At 41.8% G+C, this 20,971-nt stretch overlaps 1 protein-coding gene across 2 annotated transcripts in view; it reads left to right on the top strand.

The window, feature by feature from the left end:
• Window positions 1-20,971, top strand: part of LOC136884548 (endoplasmic reticulum aminopeptidase 1) — a 241,319-nt gene that overhangs the window by 181,719 nt on the left and 38,629 nt on the right. For both annotated transcript variants that reach the window (XM_067156802.2, XM_067156803.2), the window contains exons 5-8: window positions 3,608-3,810; window positions 8,435-8,615; window positions 14,261-14,486; window positions 19,960-20,114. In XM_067156802.2, the coding sequence (XP_067012903.2) occupies window positions 3,608-3,810; window positions 8,435-8,615; window positions 14,261-14,486; window positions 19,960-20,114 (765 nt within the window). The remainder of the gene's footprint in view (window positions 1-3,607; window positions 3,811-8,434; window positions 8,616-14,260; window positions 14,487-19,959; window positions 20,115-20,971) is intronic.

The raw sequence follows: 20,971 nt of genomic DNA, 5'->3' as shown, positions 1-20,971 counted from the left end.
AAGCATAGGTGAGTATAGCTTTGTAATAGGACGAAAATAAAACCTTCTTGCACTTCATTGGCACATCTTTGTTCCATACAATGTCTCTCACACACTGGTGGAAACTTGCAGACTGCTGTATTCTTAAATCAATTTCTTCATCCAAATTTCCATCTTGTGATATCACGCTGCCCAAATATTAAAAAAGTTTCACTACTTCAAGAGGTTTATTTCCTATTTTTGTCACTCCCCTGGATTTTCTGTTACCTCTCGTCATGATCAAAGTCTTGGTTTTCGCAGTACTAATCTTCATTCCAAAATTTCCTCTCTCCTAATTCCATAAATCACCTTGTGTCTGTACTTCCTCTTCATTATCTCCCCAAACAACAATGTCATCAGTAAAGAGCATAGACTTTACTTGCTTGCCCATCATCTTCTCCTTGATATTCTGTAGAATTCTATCCATGATGATACGATGACATGATGACAAGTGTATGATAACATTTCATTTCACCTCTCAGTCATTAGGAGTGCGACAGGCTTCGTCACCCGGCACAATTCCTGTCCTTGCTGCTAGATGAGGGTTTCATTCATTCCATTCATGCCCTGGTCAAAATATATGGAAACAGGCCGTGAATTTTCATTTTTGGCCTGCTCCTGTTGAATGATCCATCAGCAGTGACATGACCACATGAACCTTACAGAGAGGTTTAGAATCTAGTGAATGGAAATTGCATATCTCCTGTCCTGAGAGGCAACATTCAGATGGTGAATTTTTTTTCCACCAGTGGAATTCGAAGCAGTTATCCACAGTGTCAGACCCTAAAGATCATGACCACCAGGCAGCCATAATAATAATGTTATTGCTCTTACACTTCACTATTTATGTGGTTTTTGAAGACACTGGGATGCCAGATGTTTGTCCTTTTACCTGCCATAAATCTATAGACACAAAGCTGGCATACTGAAGCACATTTCCAGTGTGGAACCATAATTTGATTACCACACTGAGAATAGTGTTCAGGCTTCTTGGCTTGCCACACTACTGTGCAATGCTGGTTTAAGCCTGAAAATTATCAATTCTGGTTAATGTTCAAGCACATACAAATACCAGCAAATGAGCTGGAATTGAACCTGCCAATTCGGGCTTTGAAAGCCTGGAGAATGCTAAAGAACTTCATTAAAGGTTCCTGCAGTCAGGACTTGAAATTTCAGTGGTGCCAGAATAAAGTGTTTCTTACTTTTCACTTGTTGAACATACAGTGACGTCTGTAGTAGATGTTCCCTTCCTTCATCCAACTTACAAACGTTGTTGCAAATATAAATTTGAAATTTAACCAGTAGGAATCATTGCAAAGGATTTTTTGTTCTTCCATATCTCAAAGTCAATTTTGAAGAAAAAATTTACATACAGAATATTTAGTTTGAGTTCTTAAAATGTGCAAAGTGTTTTACTGACCTGTCATGTCCTGCATGGCCAACATGTTCAGTGTCTTCTTTGTGTACCTTCCTCTTCTGACACTGACCTCTTATCTTTCTATATATGACGTGAACATGGAAGGGAACATGTAATAGGATAAACACAATGACAGGTCAGTGTAGAACGAGGCGGTGGTGGCGGTGGCGGTGGTGATTATTGTTTTAAGAGGAAGTACAACTAGGTAACCATCCTCTATATAACACTAATCAGGGAAAAAAATTGAAGGGGTCCAACACTTCAAAAAATGAAGGTATCGGCCAAAGAAAGACAAGGGCCTAAAGGGCATGAAAGACTCCTTAGGCCCTGACACCTAATACCGTCGGGGTCACAAGAGAACAAGTGTTGACCAAGGAAGGTCGGATAGAGTAGACGAAAGTCAGGAGCTGGCACAAGTAAGAAGAAATAATACTAGGACTCAGCTAAAGGCCCTGTGGTCATCAACCCATGCTCCCAAGTTGAGAGCCCCTGGAGCCCCTTTTAGTTGCCTCTTATGAGAACAGGAGATACCGCCCCCACCCACATGGGATTGTAGAGCAAGGGAGTGATAGGAAGTGAAACAACAAACGTGTCCTTTATTTTGACACCTCATTCTATTGCTTCCTCTCTGTTTATGTTACTGTAAGTTTCCATAACTTAATATGACTTGATATATTATATTATTGTGCAAAGAAATTCTCTAAACATAGTCAGTTGAGAAAGGAAAAGGAAAGGTTGAGTTCAACCAAATGTATCTTAATCCTACTGATAAAGATATTTTCGTCCACATACGAATGCTGATTTGGGAGGAAAGTGCTGTGTGGAGTATTTTGTTTCAGTTCATGAAATTTGTATCCGGTACTACAGCGGCTACACAAACACAGTTAAAGGGTGGAAAATAAGTGCAATTACACGGTACCTAAAACACTACACACACAATAAAACATCTGATGAACCACGCCAAACTCCGCCGATAACAACACTGGTAAATATCAGTAGGGGCAACTTGATGATAATAAACCAGGAACGTGGAAAGGAAACTGGGAAACCTTACCAAGGGCCATGGAGGTGGGAAGGTTGCGGTTTTCCGAAAAGCCAACAGTGATCTCTTGTTTTCAAAATATTATTTACAAAATCAGCAATACAAATACAAATTAACTTCCGAAACAAATTCACCAAATCTAGACACACACTACACACGATATACACGTTCTCTGACAAGTATAGTTTTCAATGTTCCTAGACAAGAACTTTGCCCTAAGTTCAAAGAGTTAAGCAAATACATCTCAGTACCAAACAAATTCCGCAAATACAATATTGAATGTAAGAGGAAGCACAAAATACTATTACATTTTAGAGTGATATCAAAACTTGTTTTTCACATCTGATCAACCGAGTGGCGATTAGGGTAAACTCCTGTGATACATCAATGAAAACTAAATGGAACTTAAAACCAGACAGAAAGCAACAGTGCTTACCCCAAGGCAGCCCATGCTGGTACCGAGGAGACGTTCACGACGTCAAAAACTTTGGCAGGCTCAGCAGGCCAAGACCAAGACGGCTCAGAGACTTAAGACCTGTGACGAAATGCTGCCTAGCCCCTTTCAAAGGGAACTCTGGCCTTGGAGTAGCCAGTCAGAACACAGGAGCTTGCCTGGATTGACCAATCACAACTCTTTCGGAGGTCACGATCTTTGAACCATTTTCTCTAACACAAACGATCGCGATCCTTTCATTTCCAGAATAGTAAGAACATATATCTCGAATGCGTAACTAACAAAGGCCAACACACCCTGTTCAAAAATTCATGTCACAACTTTCTGGACAGTTCCAGTAAATATAGAAATGTAATCTACTAGTTACAAATACAATATGTTACAAAAATATTTACACTGTACAGGTTAGGTAGTTACATGGAATACAAATAAAATATTCTATCACAACACACCAGATCATACAGTAAGTACTACTTCAAAAGGTTTACAAATAAAACCCTCTACAAACACTTTCCACTTCCAATATATTCTACACCTGTGTCAAAATTTGTAAAGATTTTCTTACAGTCATTGTGTTATGAGGGGTTCATTACTTTTTGAGAGAGTGTCCAGACACTCCTCATGCTCTGTGTGTGCTCATTGACCTTTTGTTCAATTACCGTACCCTTGTTTGCAGGCGGTCCAGACAGCCAAAGGTCATCACCTGACCATTGTGAGGCTGCTGGAGTACCTGCCTGCCCAACAACTCTATCTGGAGGTGAAGGAGAAGTTCCGTAAGAGACACAACTACACTCTGAGCCTGCGCTTCACCTCCAAACTCTCTCACGAGCTGGAGGGCTTCTACTTGAGCAGCTACATCAACAAGGAGGGAGAGAAAAAGTGAGTAACATCCTGTAGACATATCAAATCTATGATGTGTAGGTTTCTCTGTGTTGTGACAGTACGTGCTAATGATGATAATTTGTTCCTCAAGGTATAGCAGATTATAGTCTACTTTATCTTCCAAGTATGTGGCTGATGTTCGTTATTGTCCTGTTACATTTCCCAGTATAATTATTTAAGTACAGGAAAGAAACCAACAATTGTCAAATCAAGTTATTATTATTCCTCAAATGATTGAAGTTGGCAGACTGACAAAGAATATCATGCAATATAAAATTAGTAATCTAATTACAATAAACAGTAGAATAAAAGATAAACATTAATTTTAATGATAATGTAGAGAAAACAATCCTTAGTGACAAAGAAGAAGCAAATAAAATATAAATTTAATTAAGTGGGTGGAGCGTAGAGGTGATGCCTCAAGATCGATATCGAGGCTTTCAATGTATGTATGCCCCAGTTCACAATGGTCTCATCTGCCACAAGGAAGCATCACAAGTAGGTGAGCTGTAGTTTAGAAATGGTGCCCCTTGCACCCAGTATGAACCCTATGACCTCAATGTCCCCTCAAGGTTGTATTTATTGAGGTAATTCCCTATGGGAATCAACATCTATATCATCTGATGGCCAGGCAATGAGACAAAGTCTCTCATAGTGCACTGGCACTGCCAGTGGCTCCAAGTAGCCTACGCAGTGGCCTCCACAGTATGCACTAGCTATGCGTCTTGGTGGGTGTGCTATTTACCAAATGATGAGCCCAACTTATCACACTGGGGCGAAACGCTGGCAACGAGGAACAAGTTAGCTGGAAAATTTATAATGTCCAATAACAGACAATTTATATTGGTAAAATAACGTCTTTGCAATGCAACAGCCATACTTAGACGTTGTTTAGGAGTAAATATCATCTAAATACCATTTCTGCAATCGGCTCATGATTCAGAAATCCTCAGTCTGCACCAAAAATTATTAAAGGAAGGATTAAGGAATAAAAATTATGAGAAAAATCTTAGGGCCAAGAGTTTAAAATAGAAATCATTACCCTAAACCTAATTTTGTGAAATATAACAATGTTGTTCTGAAATCACGGATATGATGCAACTGTGATGAATCCAATTTACTGGGCATTTTGAAAGAATGGACTCTACCAGACTTTCCAATAAAATTTACAAACTTTTGCAAAACCAGGCCACTAGAACAAAAATTTGTTTGTCCAACCCTTGTCCTGTTTCTCTACGGGTTTGGGTATGAGGTGAGATGATGGGTTTTTATGACTTGATGCCCTTCCTGACATCAACCTCATCAGAGGGGTTAATGAGATGAAGTGAATGACGTGATATATGATAGCAGCAAGGGTGAGAGTGAAACCCGGTGCCGGCACATTGCCTACTCCTCTTGAATAACACCAAGGGGTTGCTCAAGGCTTTAACATCTCCATCCAATGGATGAATCACCATCAACAGCATCATATGTTCTCACTCTATACAAATACTGTGGAGAGTTTTGGAATTTAATCCAGGCTTTTGGCACGCAGTCTGGTGATTAGAAATTGTACACCACCCCCGCCCCTACCCTGCAGGCCAACATTCTGATGATGAAAATTTTTCGATCATCGGGACTCGAATCAGCTGAACAACCATGGCCGCAAGGTGGGCTAGCCACTAGACCAAATGGTAGCCTATAAACTAATGAAAATAGACCTTAGTGAACTAAGAGCACCAAATGTACTACAGTATATCGCAATGAAATCAGAATTATAGTCCAAACATGGGGATTCGACAAGATCGGTGGAACGGAAACTTGCACAGTCGTTGGGAATGAAGAACTATTGGACAAGAAGGAAGGCCAAAAGTATGGTATGTTGATTCTCATAGGGAATCTGAAATATTTGTCCTGAATGAGTAAATTTATAATACCAATATAGTTGGTCCATTACTGGACATTATAAATTTTCCAGCTAACTCATTCCCGGTTGCCAACATTTCGCCCCAGTGTGTTAAGTTCGGCTCATCAGTCGGTAAATAGCACATAATCCTAAGTGACCCATTTGCAAAGAGGAGGAAGAAGAAGAAGGTTAGGGAAACAAGATACACTGACTGACAGAGCAAATGCAACACCAAGAAGGAGTGGTTCGAAAGGGATGAAAGTTGGGGAAAAAACAGAGACGGCACGGACGAATAACTGATGTTTATTTCAAACCGATATGCAGGTTACACAATGCGCACGGCATCGACTCAGTAGGATGTAGGACCACCGCGAGCGGCGATGCACGCAGAAACACGTCGAGGTACAGAGTCAATAAGAGTGCGGATGGTGTCCTGAGGGATGGTTCTCCATTCTCTGTCAACCATTTGCCACAGTTGGTCGTCCGTACGAGGCTGGGGCAGAGTTTGCAAACGGCGTCCAATGAGATCCCACACGTGTTCGATTGGTGAGAGATCCGGAGAGTACGCTGGCCACGGAAGCCTCTGTACACCTCGTAGAGCCTGTTGGGAGATGCGAGCAGTGTGTGGGCGGGCATTATCCTGCTGAAACAGAGCATTGGGCAGCCCCTGAAGGTACGGGAGTGCCACCGGCCGCAGCACATGCTGCACGTAGCGGTGGGCATTTAACGTGCCTTGAATACGCACGAGAGGTGACGTGGAATCATACGCAATAGCGCCCCAAACCATGATGCCGCGTTGTCTAGCGGTAGGGCGCTCCACAGTTACTGCCGGATTTGACCTTTCTCCACGCCGACGCCACACTCATCTGCGGCGACTATCACTGACAGAACAGAAGCGTGACTCATCGGAGAACACGACGTTCCGCCATTCCCTCATCCAAGTCGCTCTAGCCCGGCACCATGCCAGGCGTGCACGTCTATGCTGTGGAATCAATGGTAGTCTTCTGAGCGGACGCCGGGAGTGCAGGCCTCCTTCAACCAATCGACGGGAAATTGTTCTGGTCGATATTGGAACGGCCAGGGTGTCTTGCACATGCTGAAGAATGGCGGTTGACGTGGCGTGTGGGGCTGCCACCGCTTGGCGGCGGATGCGCCGATCCTCGCGTGCTGACGTCACTCGGGCTGCGCCTGGACCCCTCGCACGTGCCACATGTCCCTGCGCCAACCATCTTCGCCACAGGCGCTGCACTGTGGACACATCCCTATGGGTATCGGCTGCGATTTGACGAAGCGACCAACCTGCCCTTCTCAGCCCGATCACCATACCCCTCGTAAAGTCGTCTGTCTGCTGGAAATGCCTCCGTTGACGGCGGCCTGGCATTCTTAGCTATACACGTGTCCTGTGGCACACGACAACACGTTCTACAATGACTGTCAGCTGAGAAATCACGGTACGAAGTGGGCCATTTGCCAACGCCGTGTCCCATTTATCGTTCGCTACGTGCGCAGCACAGTGGCGCATTTCACATCATGAGCATACCTCAGTGACGTCAGTCTACCCTGCAATTGGCATAAAGTTCTGACCACTCCTTCTTGGTGTTGCATTTGCTCTGTCAGTCAGTGTATTTACTGTCTGTCACCATGTTTGACCAAACTTTCTAACTTGGACTGTCCGGTCCAAAACCAGGCAGTTACAAACTGTACCTCATGTTGTAACTTAATTACAGCATAAAGGTATGGTGAACTCAGCCAGAAGGACATGGGTTCAATTAAACTGTATTTTCACTTTGGTGCAGCACATGGTCCTGAAGTTCATTCAGCCTACACCAGGTTAATCCTTGAAGACCTAACCCCTTTATCTCACTTTATCTTCCACTCCTTCAAGGGCCTCTACAGAAACGCTTTCCTCTTACCTTAATGAAGGCCGTGGCTGCTACCTTTCTCACATTAGCACTGCCGAAGTTTGGAAGTTTATGACCTAAAGAAATACAAAAATGCAAGCAAATATGCCCTAAAAACTAGCTAAATATGACCTTTAAAAAGGTAAAATTTTAGGGATATGTAGCAAGTATTTGATTATTCCCAACATTAAACAATTAAAAAAGTAATACACTATAATACAGCAGACACATTTAATCATGTAAATCATCCTTAAAAGAAAAAATATTAAAGTATTAGCATGCTTTTTGGTATCTGTCGGGGTATGTTCGCACAGCATCTCTTTCTCGGAACCATGACTTTTAAACCTCCTACCTATCTGTTTTGGAAAAGAAAAAGAAAAAAATACATCTACTGCAGAATTTTGAAATCCTGCATTTGTATGTCGACACAGATAACATGAACCTTATTGAAAACGATGCTTCAATTCAAACAAAAATTCTCAGAATATAACCAAAATATGGTATATCACTAACATGAGCAAAATATGCAACATAAAACTGCTCTAAACGTGGTCAGGAACCCATCATCCACAGTTAATATAATTTTTCCTTAACATTCGAACCTTACTTATATATGTCGGTAGGTGTTGATGGCATGTGGTCTCCACAGAGGCGTGGTGCAGATCTTTCCACATCTATGAGGATGGGGTGATGTCCCCGAGGCAGAGGAACCAACTGATGAAGTTTAAAATCCCTGACCGGCCAGGAATCAAATGCAGGACCTCGTGAACTTGTTCCCCATGGATTAAGACACCATCGTACATTTAGCTAAGCTAATGCGTTTCTCTTCTGACAGGTACCTTGCCACAACGCACTTCGAGCCTACGTATGCCCGCTCGGCCTTTCCGTGCTTTGATGAGCCGCACTTCAAAGCGCGCTTCAAAATGTCCATCTTCCGAGATCGGTTCCACATAGCGCTGTTCAACATGCCCGTCGTCAACACGGAGGATGTTGGTTTCTACATGGGAACAGGCCTGGTGAGTTGCTATGTACCATTTTCCTAGACTTGAGTACCAATATTTGAAAAGAAGTAGATGAAAGATTCCCTGAAACTTGCAAATCTATGGAAATTCACCTCTCAAGTAGCAAGATGCTATGCTATTGTACACTACGTACATACATCATAAATGTTCACTATAGACTGTTATGCCTTTCAGTGTTCAGTCTGTAAGCTTCAGTGAAATAAGTAAATGTCTTTACAATCTTCTATTTGTAAATAGTTCTGTGCCCTCATTTAGTTCTATACCTCTTACCTTTAAATCATTAGAATGTGAGTCTAACCATAGTTGTCTTGGTCACCTTCTGCTTCTCTTATGCTCTATAACAAAGTCCACTATTCTCCTAGGTAACCTATCCTCCTCCATTCGTCTCACATGACCCCACCACTGAACCCGGTTTATGCATACACCTTCATTAATCAAGTTCATTCCTAACTTACCCTTTATCTTCTCATTCCAAGTACCCACCTGTCATTGTTCCCACCCATTTGTATCAGCGATCATTTTCACCTATTTGCTGTCTGTTACTTCTAACTTATTAATAAAATATCCTGAGTCCACCCAGCTTTCACTCCAATGAAACAAAGTTGGTCTGAAGACAGACCAATGTAAAGATACTTTTGTCCGCGAGGTGTCTTCCTCCTTACATAATAATGTTCATCACAACTGCGAGCTCACTGCATTAACTTTACTGCACGTTGGTTCAATCTCACTTACTATATCACCATCCTGGGGTCCGCCTCCGTAGCGTAACGGTTAGTGTTATTAGCTGCCGTCCTCGGGGGCCCGGGTTCGATTCCCGGTACTGCCAGAAATTTAAGAATGGCAGGAGGACTGGTATGTGGTTGAAATGGTACATGCAGCTCACCTCCATTGGGGGTGTGCCTGAAAAGAGCTGCACCACCTCGGTATGAGGACACGAGTTTTTTTTACCATCCTGGGAGTACATACATCTTAAATACTTGAAGTTATCTACCTGTTCCAACTTTGTATCCCCAATCTGACATTGAATTCTCTTGGATTTCTGACCTACTAACATCAATTTAGTCTTGAAAAGGCTAATTTTCATACCGTATTCAGTCTTCTGGCACTATCTGCCATTAAGACCAAGTCATCCGCATAGGCCAAACTGTTTACTAAATTTTCACCTAAATGCATCCCTCCGTGCCACTTTATACCTTTCAGCAAATGATCCATGTAAACTACGAACAACAAAGGTGAAAGATGATAGTCTTGTCTAACCCCTCTAAGTATCCTGAACCAAGAACTCATTCTACCATCAACTCTCACTGCAGCCCAATTGTCAACATAAATGTCTTGAATTGATTTGAATAATCCATCCTTAATCCCATAGTCCCCCAGTATGGTGAACATCTTTTCTCTCGGTACTCTGTCACATGCCTTCTGTAAATCTATGAAACATAACTGTCTGTTCTTCTCGTAGCATTTTTCAATTATCTGGCACATACTGAAAATCTGATCCTTGTGTACGAATCAAATAAAATACATGTTATTTCAAAAGGCTGTGTAGGAAAAAAAGTAGATTGTAATGGTGTCAAAATACACCACCTTTTGAGTAGGGACCCTACACTGGATGTGGTGGGCGACAGGTCCAACAGCTTTTGTAGACAACATTCAATGTCCAGTGTCTGCCTTCATGGTTAACACTTCATTGATTGTTAGTTGTGAGTTGTTTGCTGTGATGCTGGGGTTTATACCTCTGTCGGCTACTTCACTTTCTTACAATATTTTGTTTCGCCTTGTATAGCCTAACACATAACCTGGCTAACCCTCAACGCAAAGTTTCAAGAAATTCTTTAGATGTTTCTCCATGATCTTAATACACAAACAGACCAAAATTGACTTGAACTTATTTTTGACTTTTCTGTCCCTAATACAAGATAAAAACAATGTGTGACATGTACTGACAAAGTTATAATTTTATTAATACAGTTGTTGCTTTGTTTTATCTGCCGCCACATGTTTGCTGAAGGAGAAGCAATCAAACCCAAGTGATGAAAAAACCATCCTTGTTACCTCCCCTGTTATTTGAGGGGTGGTGTATAGCAAAGTGACATCAATAGAAACTAAAAGGCAATCTGAGTGTAGGGGTTTAGGAAGAGTGCCGAGACATTGTAGAAAAATGGCCAATGTTACTAATGTAAGAGTCAATGTTGAACCTTGGCTGGAAACAGTAGGACGTCCTGGGAAGCTGTGGAACTTGGGAATACTCGGGCTGGAGACTGGTGGAGGATTCAGACAGACCCTCATACGGTCTGTGCTTCTTGACGGGTGTGTTGGGAACCATAGCGGTTGTGTCGAAGATCAGGACTTCTGTGGTGATTCCTTTGTCAGAGGGAAGAATGATGATGTTTGAGTTGTCTTGTAGTTCCCATAGAACATGGAATTTGTGTTTCATCACATTTTGTTGGGTAGGAAGAGAGGGTAAGAATTTGGGGTCAGCTGACAGAGTACTAAGCCGGCCCCGTGGTGTAGGGGTAGCATGCCTGCCTCTTACCCGGAGGCCCCGGGTTCGATTCTTGGCCAGGTCAGGGATTTTTACCTGGACCTGAGGGCTGGTTCGAGGTCCACTCAGCCTATGTGATTAGAATTGAGGAGCTATCTGACGGTGAGATAGCGGCCCCAGTCTAGAAAGCCAAGAATAACGGCCGAGAGGATTCGTCGTGCTGACCACACGACACCTCATAATCTGCAGGCCTTCAGGCTGAGCAGTGGTCGCTTGGTAGGCCAAGGCCCTTCAAGGGCTGTAGTGCCATAGGGTTTGGTTTGGTTTGGTTTGACAGAGTACTGAAGGGGGGGCTGAGATTAATGGTATATTATTAAAATCCATCAAAGGCATTTATGTTGACAATTAGACTGCAGTGAGAATTGATGGTAGAATGAGTTCTTAGTTCAAGGTATGTACAGGGTTTACACAAGGATGTAATCTGAAAGGTATAAAGGATGCAAACTCACAGCTGTGTGCCACTAAACGCATGGCCAACTTGCCTGGTGACCTTACTACTAGCTTAACATTATAAGTGATAATAAAGTTAAGTTAAACTGTGATTACCCTACAACAACAACAACAACAAGAGTACAACAAGCAAGAAATACTACTACTTTAACTTTCTAAATCCAGCATCATTATATACAACTTAAATATTTCCAATTCTTAACACTATGAAAGAAAGGTGCAGTGAATATGATATGAAAATTAACTTTCCCAAGGCTAAAAGAATTGATGCCAGGTTGGAAATACAAAGCTGGAACAGGTTAGATAATTTCAAGTATTTAGGATGTGTATTCTCCCAGGATGGTAATATAGTAAGTGATATTAAGTCAAGGTGCTGCAAAGCTAATGCAGTGAACTCACAGTTGCAATCAACAGTATTCTGTAAGAAGGAAGGCAGCTCCTGGACAAAACTATCTTTACACAGGTCTGTTTTCAGACCAATTTTCCTTTACAGGAGTGAAAGCTGGGTGGATTTAGGATACATTATTCATAAGTTAGAAGTAATAGACATGAAAGTAATGAGAATGATCACTGGTACATATAGGTGGGAACAATGGCAGGATGGTACTCAGAATGAGGAGATAAATGCTAAGTTAGGAATGAACTTGGTTGATATAGCAGTATACATAAATTTGCTTTAGTGGTGGCTTCATGTGAGGCAAATTGAGGATAGGTTACCTTGGAGAATAATTGACTAGGTCATAGAGAGTAAGAGAAGTAGAGGGAGACCAAGATGATGCTGGTTGGACTCAGTTTCTAGTGATTTAAGGATAAGAGGAATGGAACTAGTTACAAATAGAGAATTGTAGAGGCATTTAGAAAATTCACAGAGGCTTGCAGACTGAACACTGAAAGGCATAACTGTTAATAAAGGAGAGAGAGAGAGAGAGAGAGAGAGAGAGAGAGAGAGAGAGAGAGAGAGAGAGAGAGAGAGAGAGAGAGAGAGAGAGAGAGAGAGAGAGAGAGAGAGAGTGTGTGTGTGTGTGTGTGTGTGTGTGTGTGTGTGTGTGTGTGTGTGTGTGTGTGTGTGTGTGTGTGTGTGTGTGTGTGTGTGTGTGTGTGTGTGTGTGTGTGTGTGTGTGTGTGTGTGTGTGTGTGTGTGTGTGTGTGTGTGTGTGTGTGTGTGTGTGTGTGTGTGTGTGTGTGTGTGTGTGTGTGTGTGTGTGTGTGTGTGTGTGTGTGTGTGTGTGTGTGTGTGTGTGTGTGTGTGTGTGTGTGTGTGTGTGTGTTTTCAAGGAGGATTAAATATAAACAGGATTTTACGTTTTATTTAAATTCATTTATTGAACAACACAAGGGAATTACAATTTATCTTTCCGCATAGTTTCCTGCTTTGGAAATGCATTTGTCACAGCATATGGGCAGCTTTTTTTTTTCCCTCATCATAAAAAGAACAGGGTCTTGTCACCAACCAGTTGCACACTCTCGTCGTCTTCAAATCTTTACCCTCCTAGGGCGATAAGTCCAAGCTCAAGTGTAGTCCTGTAGCTTGGAGACAGTTAGAGCTGCAGTATGGGACCACGTATTGTCGCATTGTGATGATTGCTTGACAGCTCCCATAACTGATTCCGACTTGTTCTGGTCGTCAATAATGTCTTTAACCGCATTAATGTTTTTGTCTGTAATGCTGGTCCAAGGATGGCGATCGTGTTGCTGATTTTCCACACGTTCTTGTCCTTCCTTGAACTTTTTATGCCTGTGTCCTTGGCAATATTAGATCATCGAACTGTGCAGTCAATCTCTGGCAAATTTCCGCCACTGTCACTCCTTCACGAGCAAGAAATGTTATAATTATGCGTTGCGCAGTGGAAGAGTGCACCTGTTACAGTGTTAATGATAAAACGGCGGGAAATATCTAACAGCACGCTCTCTCCACTCTTAACGGTCCTGCCTAAGCAGGACCAGTGCTACCAACTGTTGATGTTCAGGAACAAAAATCCTGTTTATATTTGATCGACCGTGTGTGTGTGTGGTGGGGGGGTGCTGGTTGGAGGAAATTAGATGCTATTTGAGGAGGATGTGGGGTAGCAGGAATTGGGGTTTAATACTAGATGGGCTCTTGAAGCAGTTAAACATGGCTTTATATAATTTTGTGTATGCAAGAGTGGAATTTCCTTATGAAAGAGTGGGCATCAGTAAATATTTAAAATACAGCAGATTTCATAGAACCTGAGATCTCTGGACGGTGAGATGAGTGTTCAAAAGAGTATGGGTTGCGAATCAGTCCAGGTTTTTTATCAAGTTTGTGTGAGTGGTGATGGTGGAAGATGTTTGGGAAGACTAGGAATTAGTATGGTTGACTTAGGCAGGGTGAAGATCTTCCAGAGATGGAGTGGGACTTAACAGAGGAGTGTTAGCTGGCTGATTAACACATGCCACATTGCTCGGTGTGGGAATGGGAGACCTGCTTTAAGAGCATCCATACAAATAGTGTTCAGTTTATGGAGATGTCATGTTGGCCTTGTAAATTATGGTGGAAATAGGTGCTAAGTTTTCAACTGAGATGAAGAGTGAAATTCTGATGAATGAAAGAAGAAGAGTGAGGTGGTAGACGAGAAGCGAAAACATGTTGAGTAGACTGGTTGATTCTGTTGTTTGTTTCTGACAGTTACGAGATGACTTCAAGGAGTCAGTCGAGATGAGCACGTACCTGGTGGCGTTTGTGGTGTGCGACTACCAGCACATCAGTAACGAGACCCAGCACGGCAAGTCGGTCTCTGTCTACACGCCCGAGGAGATGTTGTCGCAAGCCCATTTTGCTCTCCACACGGCCATCGATATCATGGACTACTATGAAGAATTTTTTGGTGTTCCCTATCCTCTTCCTAAACAAGGTACTGCTCTCGTTCATTCATGGAATGTAAATTAGGAAATATGCAGACAGTATGGGAACTTATTTTTTATTATTTAAATCTAAGAATTTCATTTTTGTCCATATTGAAATGATTTCTTAAGACTAACAGTTATCTAACATGCAATATTCTTTGTACAATATTTGTAAGTACATAAATAACTCAGCATCCTCTGTCTGGCAGACTAATGGAAGTGCAAATTGTGACTAAATCACAAGAGCTCAAACAAGTTGTGATTTCTCATGTAAAATCCATTTTTATATTTTTATGGTTGTTTCTTGCTACAGTAGCTATAAAACATTTATTTGCAAGTACAGCTAGGCTCTGTTACCATACGACTACGAACATTATGGGAAGGAGCTTGACACATATAAACTAAGGGTAACAGACATTAGATTACCAAAACAATAGGAAAGGAAGAGTTCAAAGGGGCAGAGATATGCAGATGCTGCACCTGAATGAGAAATCAGTGGATCATATTTGAATAAATATTAAATTGGTACACCCAATATAAGTAAATGGCCTCAAAGACAAATCAGGAAACTCACGCAGTTCATCAAGTTCAACTGTCTGTGCCAGGTTGGCCTGAGAGTGATGCATCGTAAACAAAGTGATATTGCTGGGCTGAACTTGGAACAGAATGTTTTGAAGAAACAAAGGTAACATCAATAAATTACATTCAAGCAAAACCATTTAACACAAAACGTAGAAGCTGAAGAGGTAAATATAAATCAAGTATGTAGAAAAATAGAATGGAAACATTTACAGAATAAGAGATAAAGGGTGTGAGACAGGAGGAGTAAAAGTGGCCAGCACAAGCACTCCACCTGTTGGAAGGCGACAGGATGCCACTGATGCCAATACTCCACCTACAGCATAATTATGTTTTTGATCGTGATAAACGGCATTCCTTGATCCATCAAGCAGACCCTGCCCCAGTAGCACACTGTCAGAAATGAAACTCATCATCATCATCATCATCATCATCATTTCCCTTTATCCAGCTGTAGCCGGGTAGGGGCAAATATGGTTCCTCTCCACTTTCTTCGGTCTTTCCACCACTCCTCCTCCAACACTGTGTCCCAGTCCAGGTTTCTTTCTATAATGCTGCGTTGGATGGTATCCTTCCATCTCAATCGTGGTCGTCCACGGCCTCTCCTTCCTTGGACTTGCATTTCCATCACCTTTTTTGGCATTCTTTCGTCGCTCATTCGCTTTATGTGCCCAAACCATCTTAGTCGGCTCTTCTCTATTCTATCATTCATTTTTTCCACTCCAATTTCTTCCCGGATTTTCTCATTCCTTATTTTGTCTCTTCTACTCTTCTGTATCATACTCCTCAAGAATTTCATTTCAGCTGCCTGTATTCGACTCTCATCCTTCTTTGTCATTGTCCAAGTTTCTGCTCCGTAAGTTGTTATGGGTACGTAATACATCTTGTACATAGTATCCTTTGCTTCCATTGGCACATCTTTGTCCCATAACATATTTCTTACACTATGATAGAAACAACTTCCAGCTTGAATCCTTTTACTAATCTCAGCATCCAGTCGAGCATTCTCCATTAATTCACTCCCCAGGTATTTAAAAGTTTCCACTACTTCCAGGGGCTTGTCTGCAAGTCTAATCTGACCTTTCCCTTCTTTCTCCCCTCTCGTCATAACAAGGGTTTTACTCTTTTCTACACTTATTTTCAATCCACATTCTTCAATCTTCCCATTCACCACATTCAACTGTTCTTGAACCTTCCTGTCGTCTTCTCCCCAAATCACAATATCATCTGCAAATAACATCGTGTTCATTTCTCTTCCTCCATATGCTGCTTTTGCTGTTCTCATGATGTCATCCATTACTATTGTAAACAGGATTGGTGATAGAACACTTCCCTGTCTCAGCCCACTAGTTATTTTGAACCAACTTGTCCTGCCAACTTGTGTTTGCACGCAACTACAACATTCCTTATACAATGCCATGATCATTTTTATTAATCCCTGTCCAATTCCTTTTTGCACCAGACTGTCCCAAACTTTCGTCCTAGGGACACTGTCATATGCCTTTTCAATATCAATGAATGTCATCACCATATCATTCCCGTACTCCCAATGCTTTTCCATTAGTTGTCTCATAATGAAAATGGGCTCTATTGTTGATCTTCCACTTCTGAAACCAAACTGATTTTCCTGTATCTGCTTCTCAACCCTCAACCTTATTCTACTTTCCAGTATTCTTTCCATTATCTTAGCAACATGGGATATTAGAGTAATTCCCCTGTAGTTCTTCAAAACTTTCTTATCACCTTTCTTGAAAATTGGGATGATTATTCCTTTTTGCCAATCCTCAGGGACCTCCTTATTCTCCCAGACATTCCTGAGAACCCGATATGTCCACTGCAGGCCTACAGCTCCAGCTGCCTTTATCATCTCCACTGAAATTTCATCTATTCCAGCAGTTTTTCCATTCTTCATCTTTCTTACTGCCATTTCAATTTCATTCATTGTAATTTCTTTATCCATTTCTTCGTCAACTAATTGTCTTTCCTGGTCGTCCATTGAATGACTGTCATCCGTTCTTATGTTCAGCAGCTTCTGAAAATACTCTCTCCATCTATTTCTTATTTCTTCTGGCTTTGTTAAAATTATGCCACCTTCATCCTTCACAAATCTGGTGTTTACTTGATCTCTCTTTTTGTTTCTTAAGATACCATACAGTAATTTCTTGCTGCCCTGCGTATCATCTCTCAATTTCTGTGTGAATAAGGCCCAGCTTTTCCTCTTTTCTTCCTCCACTACTTTCTTGGCCAAATTCTTTGCCTCCACATATTTTCTTCTACTTTCTTCAGTCTTAGATGTTTTCCATGCCTTCCATGCCATTTTCTTTTCCTTCACTTTAATCTTTACCCTATCATTCCACCAGTGTGTTTCTTTGTCTTTCACATTTCCTGATGTTCTACCACACACCTTTTCTGCACATCCAACTAGTGCTTCCTTAAATCTTTTCCATTCCTCTTCAACATTCCCCACCTCTGTCCTGGGTACCAAGGGTATTATTTCCCTTTGAAATTCTTCTTGTACGCTTTTCTCCTTCAACTTCCATACTTTAATTCTTCTCTCTCTTCTTAATTGGGGTTTTTCAATCTTTCCAACTTTCAATTTTCCTATCACAACTCTATGATCTCCACCAAAGGCTTCTTCAGGCATGGCTGTTACATCTACAAGGTTCTTCCGGTGTTCTTTCTCTATGATTATATAATCAATCATGGTCTTTGTTCGTCTGTCTCCCCAGCCATACCTTGTAATCTTCTGACTGTTCTTCTTCCTAAACCAGGTGTTTCCAACAATCATTTGATTCCTCATGCAAAAATCCACCAACAACTCGCCTTCTGGATTTACATTTCCATATCCAAAGGGCCCTATAACATCTTCCTTTCCTTGTCTTTCCATTCCAACTTGTGCATTTAGATCTCCCATCAATAGTACTTCCTTATCTTCTATCTGTCTCTCCACTTCCTCTAAGAAGTCCTCTAGATGTTCATCTATGCAACCCGTTTGTGGGGCATACAACTGAAATAGATCTTTCACGCCATTTTCAAACTGGAGTCTCATCATCATCATCCTATCGCTGACGTACTTTGTATATTCCAGATATTCTTGGATTTCTCTTCTAAGTATGATGGCCACTCCATTTTTTGCTTCAGGTCCTCCGCTGTAATACAGCCTGTATCCTTCTCTCAGAGGGATCTCCCCTGTACCTCTCTTCTTGGTCTCGCACAGTCCAAGTATGGCTATATCTTTTACTATCATGAAGTCCACCAGTTCTTCTGTCTTTCCAGTCAGTGTCAGTACATTAACTGTTGCAATTTTGATGTAGTTTGGTGCTGGTTGCCCATTTTTCACAGTTCCCCCAGCACCTGAAGAGCTGCGCGTCGCTTTTAGCAGGGGACGCCCTAACCTTTTCCGAGGCACCATATCTGCTTTGTCCATATAGGCTATTGTTACGATGGGCTCGCCACACCCAAAGGCATTTTATACCTACTGCCAGGTTCAAAATTAGGCCGCCCCTAACATGGAGACAGACGCCTTTCGTAGCCGCTCCTCTGGAGTACAGACGCTACGGGTATGCCCCTTCCGCCATCTCCGCCGTACCGAAGTCCACCTTCTCCGCCGTGGATGCCGTTGAGGTCTTCACTCGTAACCCTGAGCTGGGACCCATACCAGATGTTACACACCGGGTCAGTGTGCTCTGGGACTCACATAGGCAGGGGCGCCACTCCCTGGGTAGGGCTGCCTCCGAAGAGGGTCCCTACCTGCTACCATTCAGAAATGAAACTATGCAACATAAAAGTATACACCATTACACATATTAAGAGGGGACAGAAGTGAGAAAAGTGAGATTTAGGCGCATCTTATGGGTAAGGAGGTTAAAAAGAAAGAGACGTTATAAGTAAATAAAGTACCAATAGGACAATATGAGCCCACATTGTGAAAACATTTGCTGTTACATTTTGTATGTTAGCCATACAGAACAATTTCAGAAAGGGAATTCTTGAAAGAAAGAATTGTATTTTTATATCTTGGTTAAATATCTGTAGTGAAAACTGTATACTACAGTACAGTAAGTTACAAAACAACTCATTGCATGATAATCTTTAGTCCATTTCTAAATACACAGCATCTGGGCTAAACTATCAATTTGTGAGATTAATATAAATTTTTCTCTTGCAAACTACAGTCATAACAAATCTGTGGAAATAATTGGCTAGGAGATGCTGGGCAATGCTATTTAGTTCAAAAACACGTGTGAGCCTTACATCTCTCTTGCTATTGCTATACATTTCTCCACCTCTTTTGCACATCATGTTCACTTTTTGTGTAAAATGCCCTCCATTCTGTTTGTCATTTTCAATTTTCCTGCAGTCACATCCAACACAGCTCTTGTTCACATCATACTTTCTTCCCGGAACACAATTATGATTTGCTCTGCCTCTTCAATGATGTGGAGCTTTTCATTAGCCATGAATGCTTCACAACAAGAAGTCACATCCTAAACACACTTCAACTGATATGATGCAATATACACATGATACACTTCTCACTTGTAGTGCAAACAGAATGGCCAATAGAGTGGGTGGAAAAGTATCAGCTTCCAGATCTCTGTATATCAGGAGCAAATAATACCCCACATCTAAACTTTTCGCTGGCAAATTTTGGAAAAAAAATGAGAGTATATTATATACATGGAAGAATTATTTGCTTATACATGGGAAAATTTGGATCTTAACTTCAGAACTGCAGATTTACTAGTTTTCCAGAGTGCAGGGGGCGGGGGGGGACAATATTAATTTACAAGAGGCAGAGAAAAATTATGAGAAGGAGGTGATAAAAATAAGTAAATAATCAGTGATACATCAACAAGGGGTACATAATAAAGCTACATATTTTGATGTGTCTGTTCCCAGACCTGATCGCCATCCCAGACTTTGCAGCTGGGGCCATGGAGAACTGGGGACTAATCACGTACAGAGAGACGTCCATTCTGTACGACTCGGAAGAAACGTCCGCCGCAGCTCACCAGTGGGTCGCCATCGTCGTAGCTCACGAGCTGGCTCACCAGGTTTGACGATTCTCTCTTCTGTTATCAGCACAAGGCCTGGTGGCCATGATCAGTAAGGTATCAATTCTCTACGATCTGACACCATGGTTTGCAGGTTCAAATCCCATAAGTGAATAAAATGTTCACTGTCAGAATGTTAGCCGGCAGGGTAGGAGAGGTGGTGGTGTACCAGAATGCTTACCAAGAGCCTTGGTTCAGTTCCAATCCTCTCTGCGGTGTTCACATCACACTGTTAATAGTGATTCGTCTGTCAGTGGGGACGATAAGCCTAGAGCAAGTTCGCTGTGTTATTTCACAGGAGTAGGCTATGTGACAACACCAATCTCCCTACCTCATCATCATCAGTGAATAAATTTAAACTTGTTATCATATCACTGCAAGAGCATCTTGCCACACAGGAACTGGTACAACCAATTCGCCTTCTTCACCCCTTTCATCATCTGTAAAATCCACAAGATCCTCTGTAATTTCACGTGCAGGTCACGCATAGGCGTCGAGTAGAAACAGCTGCAGCATGCCTCCCCTGAGGCCACATTGCAGCTATCAATCAAGCACAAAGATGAAGACAAGTTTTCTTTTTAATTTCTCCTTGATGCTGGAAAAAGAAATACAGAACAGGAGACCCAGATAAATACAATAATCTTTATTCCTGTATCATTTATCATCCGGGTTTCAGATCTCTACAATGCAAGGTCAAGAAGAAAACACTGAAACGGCATTCAGACAGGGAAGTGAGCTGTCAACTCTTGTTTCTGATGGTTATGGATGAAATTGTGAAGGAGACTTTTTTTTTGCTTTACATCACACCGACACAGATAGGTCTTATGGCGACGATGGAAAGGAGACAAAGGAAGCAT

This window comes from Anabrus simplex, chromosome 12 (genome assembly GCF_040414725.1).
Source record: "Anabrus simplex isolate iqAnaSimp1 chromosome 12, ASM4041472v1, whole genome shotgun sequence".
NCBI lineage: Eukaryota > Metazoa > Arthropoda > Insecta > Orthoptera > Tettigoniidae > Anabrus > Anabrus simplex.
This window is presented reverse-complemented; position numbering and strand designations above follow the sequence as displayed.